Source organism: Pediculus humanus, genomic scaffold (genome assembly GCF_000006295.1).
Source record: "Pediculus humanus corporis 1103172108298 genomic scaffold, whole genome shotgun sequence".
In the NCBI taxonomy this organism is placed as follows: domain Eukaryota; kingdom Metazoa; phylum Arthropoda; class Insecta; order Psocodea; family Pediculidae; genus Pediculus; species Pediculus humanus.
Window position 1 is genome coordinate 986,427 of NW_002987867.1, and position 8,746 is coordinate 995,172.

The window sequence follows — 8,746 nt, forward strand, 5'->3', positions numbered from 1 at the left end:
TTTAGTAATGAGCTATGATTGTATGACTATTTAGATAAAATATTTTAAAATGAAATTTATGCTTTATTATGTTTCCACCTACGTTAACACCAATGTATAAAGTTTTAACATTTAATTACTATGAAACAAATTGATGATTAATTTACCAAACTAAATCATGGAAATATAAACTTTAAAAGCTATAAAATCTTTTGATTAATAAAATTGCAAATTTTAATTTTTTATACATAATCTCGAATCAACGAACTGCTTGAAAATTAGGTCGTTTTTGGCAAAGCAATTAATGGTTCTGATTAAAATAATTGGTTTTTTTTTTTTACAGTTCAATATAGGTAAAAATTTTAATTGTTACAAAAAACAATATAAAATAAAATAATAAAAAAAAATAAAATTTAATTTAATAAATGAAAAAAAAAAAAATTTACTTACTTAGAAAATAATAAATTAAATAAATAAAAATTAAAAGACGAACGTCTTTAAAAAACTAAAAAATTTTTAAATTTCAACCTACAAGATGCGCCATGACGTTAATAATACCAACTATTAAAGGAAAAAATGTAATTTTAAAGGTGCCAATTTAAAAAAAAAAAAAATTGCCCAACGGTTTTTTTTTCTAAATGGGTGAATATTCCGATTTGAACAAAATTATTTCCTTTTTAAATAAGTATATCTTATAAAACGAACCTCCGAAATTGTTAATTATGAGTCTCCAAGTACCGTTTATAGTTACCAACCGTTTCCCTAACAATGATTTCCTTTAATTAAAGGTTAGTAACGTAACAGTATATTTAAGTAAAGAACAATTTATTTTAATTTAATTAGTCATTACGTAACTGCTAATGAAAATTTTGAAATTAAGAAACACAAATAAGTTTTATTTTCAAAACTTTATTTAATTTTAAAATTTTAAATGATAAGTATGACAATTTCACTTTATAAAATACTTGATATTTTTATATATGTGTATATTACTTTTTTAAAATATTTTTTAAAGGCAAAATTATAATAACAAATAATTGTAAAAACACAGAATAATTATAAAATTTAAATCTTTTAAAGTAAAAATTATGGGTTTTAAATATAGTAAATTCCCTATTAATTAAACTACAATTAAGTTTCTTACTAAATAAATAAAAATTTCTTATCTCCAAGACGTAAAATATAATGATCAACTGTGTGCACTCTTACTTTTTAACATTTTATTTTTTTTTTTTTTGACCTTTGATGTACATTTCAAAACTTATTGAAACTGAAATAAACTTATTATTATTAATAAATCAAAATTTTTAAAAATAAAATGCTGTGTAACATAAGTTATTGAGTGACAATCTAAATATTTTCCTTATGTGATTATTTTAAAATTATTTTATATATATATCGTATGTTATAAATAATCCTAAAATTATTTTCTTAACTCTATTTTAACAAGAATCAATGTGATAAAACAAAAATTAGTAAAAATTACATAAAAATGCTTGTTCTTCTTAATAGCTTCTTCTTCTTCATTTTCATATTATAAGAAATTAGTATTCAAAAACTGAAAAAAAAAAAAAAAAGAAAAATTCTTAACTAAATTATGTAAATTGAAATTATAAGTAATTAAGTACTTTTCGAGTAAATTTTAAATTAAAATTTTTTGCAGTTTACATTTATAAGAAATTATATAATTTTTAAATTATTATTATTTTAAAAATATTTAGTATACTTACAAATTAATTTCTTATTCTCTTGAAAGAGAACGGTAGTCATATGGGGAACGACGTTCATTTGGTGACCTTCTATATTCTCTACTCCTGGATCTTGATCTACTATAAGAATGCTTTCTCGGAGATCTTGAATATTCCCTAATGTGAAAATATTATTTTATTTTATAAAATTAAATATTTTGAATAAACACACCCTAAGTTATAAAGAAAACTTGTAAGTGTTTAACAAAACTCTATTTGAAAGAAAACCGAATTGAAACTGGTACTATCATAATTTCAAAAAAATTTATACAAGAAATATTTTTACAATTATGACCATACCATTACAATATCTTTTCAGAGGGTCATACCAGAATAACAGCATATTTGAGAAGATAAAGATGAGCATGAGCAGTTCATCAACAGGGCAGATCTGTCTTCCTTCCTTTCTAGGTATTACTCTCAATAGTAACAACTTAAACAATGAGGAAAGATGAACATTTTCTTGTAACCAAATTTGAAGTAAGACAAGAAGTCCTGATGTGCTGGCAAAATAGAGTTCGATGGGGAGGGAAGATTTTGAAATGTTGTCTTGCTGACTTAAATTGCAGAGGGTTTGACCCATTATTTGCTTAATCGTTCAATTTTTTTGATAGTTTTTTTTTTCATGCTTGCTAGATTAAGCAAAATATCTCCAGCTTTTAAATTTGCAGTGAAAAGATGCTGTTGGGGGTGATGAGAAGTTTTGGGAGTGAAAGATCCCTGCAATAGCATTTTATAAAACTCATGAATAAAGCTTAGTTTCTCAAATTACATTAAAAGCATTAAAAGCTTAACAAAAAAATAACTTTACATATGAAAAGGAAATTTAATTTTCAGAACTATATACATTTAGTAATTAAATATGTAGTTTTAAGAACCCCCTGTTTATTAAACTATATTCATACCATAACAAACAGACTTCAATTACCTAGCGTTACGTCGACGGCCTCCCCCATAAGGAGCACTGTTTCCTCCTCCTCCGCCGCCACCACCACCACCACCACCACCATTATTATTTCCACTGGCACCAGTTCCGCTTCCTGCAGCATTACGCCTGGTCCGCCCTGATGACATTTCTACTCTAGCTCTGGTACCACACATTCTGCTACCATCAAGGCCACGTACTGCATCTTCAGCATCTCTCGGATCTTCAAACTCTATAAAGGCAAATCCTGGAGGATTTCTTGCAACCCAAACATTTCTTAATGGACCATATTTACTAAAAATACATTCAAGTTCGTATTTGGATCCATTATTCCCTAAGTTGCCTACATACACTTTACAAGACAAATCCCATTCTCGATGTCTTGACATTTTTATCTATGTTTTCTGTAAAAACATTTATTTTTTTAATAAGGTGTCGTGGAAATTAACCAATACACAAAATAAATCAAAATAAAAACTTAAAACTTATTTCTTAATTGTTAAAAAATATCTAAATAGTGCCCTACATGTATTTAAAATAATTTGACAATTGTAATTGGCATAGAAATTGACAACTTACCAGCTATCGGGGCAGCAATTGCTTAATAGGGAAATAAATCGTCTGGTGTAATTAAAAATGGCGCTACAATTTTTAGCCGCTATTTTTAATTTTTCATCCCCGTTAACAAATTTCAATTTTTTTTCTTTATTTGTTTAATTATAAGTAACTAAATTTTAATAAATAAGTTATATTTTATTTTTAAAACACAGTAAACGATTATATTTTTTATAAAAATAATAGTTTATTTAAGTCTAAGCTTTAAGGTAAATTTAAAAATATTTCTTCAATTTTTTTTTTTTTTTTAACTTTAAAATTTTTTAGAACGACTATTTAATAATATTTAAAATTTATTTTATTATTCTGCATAAATAATTCGAATGAAATTTTTTTATTTTTAATAAATAAGCATGAAGCAAACCATTAGGTAATCCGAAAAAGTACACATCAATTGGAAATCATTAGAAACCGGGAGAATTTTCAGTGCCAGGGGTCCTTTTTAAAAATGGCGATTTTTTATCTGGCTAAGTAGAAATATTTTCAATTAATTTTGATTTTATGGCAATAATAAAATGGTAAATATAAATTTTAAATAAAATAATTATAATCGATAATTTTTAATTAATTTTAATTTTAAGTGAAGTCGTACGTTAACTTTTTTATTTTCTAATTTTTCTACAAAATTACATAAAAAGTATTTTTTTTTTTTTTACAAGTAATCGTATTTACTTATAGGGTTGTAGGTTTAAAACTAACTCCTAAGAAAATTGAATGCAATTGGTGTATATTTTTTAAATAAACCTGAACTTATAAATACCTATTTTAAAAAAACAATTAATAAAACTAAAAATTATTTTAATGCATAGGTTTTTTCTATTTTAAGCCATTTTTAAATTTAAAAAAAAAATTATTTGTACAAATGAATTTTTCAAATATTTATTAAATTGTTTTTTAGTCAAAGATGATTTGGTGTTAGAGATATTCAAATCTTATAATGCTAGAAGTGATGGCGATGCCGATTGGAGACTGGGATCCTGCCCTGTCGAAATTATTGTCGTCTTTAGAAGAAGCGAAAACCGATTTATCGACAACCGAAGAAGAATTTACCTTCTTGAGTGAACTTCTTCAATCTAAAGAATTACATGCATTAGTAAAAGTTCATAATAAAATATTAAACAATGGGAAAGATGAAAAATTTCATCCAACTTTGTCCAATGCAATGCAGATAGCTTTAGAAGTTCTGGATGTCATGGCTCCAAAAACAGTACTTATTGAAGATGCCAAAGAGGTGTTCCTTATTTTACAAAAGCCTCATATCCAGGGATTGCTATGTGCACATGATGCAGTGGCACAAAAAGATTACTTTCCTAGATTACCAGAGATTCCTCTTGAAGTCGATGAAGATGAAGAAACCATCAAAATCGTACAGCTTGTTAAAAGTAATGAGCCGTTGGTAAGTAAAATTAAATGTTGAATTCTTTTAAAATTTATTTAAAAATTTATAATGTAGGAGTCTTGTGAGAAAAGTGATTGAAGAATAAAAATGAAATTTTTTTTTTTTTTTTAAATTAAATTCTACATGATTTATAATATATTTAAAAAATTCTTTTTTTTTTTTTTTTGCTTGTGTATGCTGTTTTGTATAAAAAATATTATTACTATTATTAATTATTATTATTTTTTTTTTAAACTCAAAGTATTGCCTGTTTATTTTGTCAGTTAAGTGTATTCTATCGAGAAAATTCCTGATGATTTAATTTAGTTATGCTAATTGGAGAATGCTTGCTTTTATTTAAACAAAATTGAATTATTGAAGAAAAAAAAAAAAAAAAAAACATTAAATGCCTGAGACAGAATTTAATTGTTTAATGAAATTTTTGAAAGATTTAATAATAAATGATTTCGAGAGGATTATAAATGCTTGGCGACAAAACAGCAACTAAAATTGTTTTGCATAGGAAAACCTTTATAACCTTCTCTTTATCACTTATAAAATTATTGCTTTTTAAATTTGTGCTTTCCAAGATTGGTGGACAAAATTTAGAACCGATTGTGGTAAGTATTAAAAATGTATTTTAAGTGAAATGCACAGTTCAATGTATTTTATGTGCTATTTTTAATTGTTTAGTGAAAATTTTAATTTATCTTTTTTTTTTAATTGTAACATACTTTATAATTTTTAAATAGAAATTTTTTTTGGAGAAAATTTTTGTAGTGAAACATAATTGTAAAAAAAAAATTTATTGATTTTAATAAATTATAATTTTTTAAAAATAAATTACTAATTCTTCAATCATAAAATGAAATAAATTTAATTTTTTTTTTTTTTTTTTTTTTTTTGCTTTTTCAATTTTCTTTCTTTGTTAAAATTAGCTTATAAATTATTTTCATTAAATTTAAATCTTCTACTAAAATTGCATTAAAACCTTTTTTTAGGGTGCAACTATAAAGGCTGATGAAGAAACTGGTAAAATTATAGTTGCTAGAATAATGCATGGTGGTGCAGCTGATAGAAGCGGTTTAATACATGTCGGTGATGAAGTTGTTGAAGTGAATGGGATAAATGTCGAAGGGAAAACACCAAATGATGTTCTTAAAATTTTGGTGGGTATCATCTTTCTAAAATTAAATTAATGTTTTGTAAATTTAATGTAATTTAAAAAAAACTAAGATACAAATTAAATTTTTAGCAAAATTCTGAGGGAACAATCACTCTAAAGCTAGTCCCTGCAGACAGTAAACATAATATAAGAGAAAGCAAAGTAAGAGTAAGGTCTCATTTCGATTATAACTCATCTGTTGATCCATACATACCGTGCAAAGAAGCTGGATTGGATTTTAAAAAAGGAGATGTTTTGCATATAGTCAGTCAAGATGATGCTTATTGGTGGCAAGCCAGAAGAGAAGGGGATCGTAATATGAGAGCTGGATTGATTCCTAGTCGAGCACTCCAAGAAAGGAGAATTTTACACGAACGTGCTCAAACAGACAAAACCAAAGATGAAGGTATTTTTTGAAAAGTTTTTTTTTTATTAAAATTTATTGAAATAAATTTTTAATTATTCAGGACGGTTCACATGCCTTAGGTACTACTTGAACTTATTAATAAGAAAATGTTTTTTTTTTTTTTTTTTTTAAAGACGTCGCCATTAAAAAAAAAAAATCCCTTAAAATAAAGTAAGAATTAAGTCGAGAAAAAAAGTATATATATATATATATATTATAGAGAAATTTTAAATTTTAGGAAAAATATTTTGTTAATAATCAATTTATAAATATTTTTCATATATATTAAAATACCTAACTTGATACCTTCCTAAGCCTTTCAACATTCCAATAAATCAATATCGAGGCGATTGGATGTTGTTTAGCTTTTAATTAAAATTCAAATTGCATGTAAATGAAAAATAAATTTTTAAAGCTTATGACAAAAAAAAAAAAAAAAAAAAAATTAATTGTATTAGGTTAAATTTTTTTTTTAATTATCACTCAACATGCTTATGTTATTCTCACTCATGATTCAAAAATTTTATTTTAATTTTTTTTTTTTATTGATTGTTAACATTTTTAAGTTCTTATAAAATGTGCACATTTTCACAGAATTTTCATGAGCATGAGCATTCCCACACTTTAAACGAAGGAAATATTAAAATGACTGTTAAATGCATTTTTTTTTTTCAAGCATGGTATTTTTTTATTTTTATTATTATTATTATTATTTTTTTTTTTGGATACGTTTAGGGCTTTTTATTGTTTACGTAACACTAAAAAAAATTCGTGTTCGCTTTCATGTGAACGTATGTGTGTTCATCTTTTTATTTTAATTATTTTTTTTTTTCATTTTGTTACTAATTGTGTGCAGGTCTGTGTTCTGTTTCAGCTTTAGCCTCGATATCCCTTCCCGGCTGCCAGTCCCCAAAATCACCTCGTTGCACTCTCACGTCCCGTTCAAAAACTAAAACTATTATGTATGACACTGCAGAGAATGACGATTTTGATCGCGAAGAAATACCCACGTACGAAGAAGTTGCCAAATTATATCCCAGAACTGGATTAAATCGACCAATCATTCTCATAGGACCACCTGGTATTGGCCGTAACGAACTCAAAAGACGACTCATCGCCACGGATACGGAAAAGTACAAAACGCCAACTCCATGTATGTTTTAAATTTTTTTTTTTTTTTTTTTTTATTCAAAATTAAAATTGTTTATTTATTTATTTTTGAATCTTTCAACTTGTTCTTTTAGTTACATCTCGATCGGTCAGACCCGGCGAAGTCAACGGAAGAGAATATAATTTTGTAACAAGAGAAGAAATGGAAAAAGAAATCGAAAGTGGAAAATTTATAGAATTTGGAGAATACAAGGGAAATTTATACGGGACGTCTTCGGAAAGTGTGAAATCTCTCGTTAACGCCGGTTACGTCTGTATTTTGAATCCTCATTATCAAGCATTGAAAATGTTAAGAACACCTCAGTTAAAGCCTTTTATTATATACATTAAACCGCCATCATTTGAAGAACTCAAAGAATCTCGTACGTCTGCTCATGCTAGAAGTACATTTGACGAATCAAATTCTAGAGGTTTTACGGTATGAGAAATTTCTATCTAACGAATTTAATAAATTGACACAAAACTGCGAAATCCCTATTAAATATTTTTTTTTTTTTTCTTTTTTCAAGGACGATGAATTTCATGACATTATTAAAAGTAGCGAAAGAATTGAATTTTTATACAGTCATTTGTTCGATGAAGTCATAATCAACTCCGATTTATCTTCTGCCTTTGAACAACTTTTGCGAATCGTTCATAGAGTCGAAAGCGATCCACTCTGGGTTCCAGCATCTTGGGTTCAGTAAAACAAATGAACGTATTATTTTTATTTATTCGGTTTTGCTTTTTAAATTATTTATTAATCGTTTTTTTTATCGAGTTTTGCATACGTCATCGGATTGCTAACAAACACAATTCAAATAAATTATGAAAGCACACGGCCAAATAATGTTTGTTTGTTTGTTGTTGAAAACGAGGGGAAAACAATCATCAATATTAATGTGTGTGTGTTACTTATGGGCATTTATTTCGTTTCCGAAAATCGTTAAAATTAAAAATGATTGAATGTTTCGAAAAAAAAAAAAAAAATTTACTTTTGATTTATTCAGTAATAATTCTCTTGCCACTTTGATCGATGAAAAAATTTCAATTATGTATTTTTAACCCTGCAAATTTATTTGATTTACGTAAATAAAAAAAAAGGTTGGAAATATGGCAGCAATCCGTATATGCAAAGCAAATGTTGTTTTTGAATTGTTTAAAAAAAAAAAAAAAAAAAAAAGTAAAAAAAAAAAAAAATAAATTTTTTTTTAATCATAAAAGAATATTTAAAAAATCAAATTAGTAAAAATTTCATTTGTGGTTTTAAAATGAACTAATCACAAGAATTTTATTATAAACAATCAATCAATCAATCAATTGAATTCGATGTATATTTAATTCGTTTTTAAATATTTAAGCAATTTTTTTGTTTTCTCGT

The 8,746-nt window shown here is 25.7% G+C and overlaps 2 protein-coding genes across 2 annotated transcripts; one reads left to right on the forward strand and one right to left on the reverse strand.

Moving 5' to 3' along the window:
• Window positions 1–1,720: 1,720 nt before the first annotated feature.
• Phum_PHUM565080 (transformer-2 sex-determining protein, putative) lies at window positions 1,721–3,041 on the reverse strand (the record flags this gene model as incomplete). The annotated part of the gene is made up of 3 exons (XM_002431975.1): window positions 1,721–1,844; window positions 2,110–2,122; window positions 2,780–3,041. The coding sequence occupies 3 exons, from the start codon at window positions 3,039–3,041 to the stop codon at window positions 1,721–1,723; spliced, it is 399 nt and encodes a 132-aa protein (XP_002432020.1).
• A 1,163-nt stretch (window positions 3,042–4,204) lies between these two features.
• Window positions 4,205–8,072, forward strand: Phum_PHUM565090 (uncharacterized protein; the record flags this gene model as incomplete). Its single annotated transcript, XM_002431976.1, has 6 exons — window positions 4,205–4,663; window positions 5,647–5,814; window positions 5,901–6,216; window positions 7,091–7,369; window positions 7,461–7,804; window positions 7,896–8,072. The coding sequence occupies 6 exons, from the start codon at window positions 4,205–4,207 to the stop codon at window positions 8,070–8,072; spliced, it is 1,743 nt and encodes a 580-aa protein (XP_002432021.1).
• Window positions 8,073–8,746: the final 674 nt, after the last annotated feature.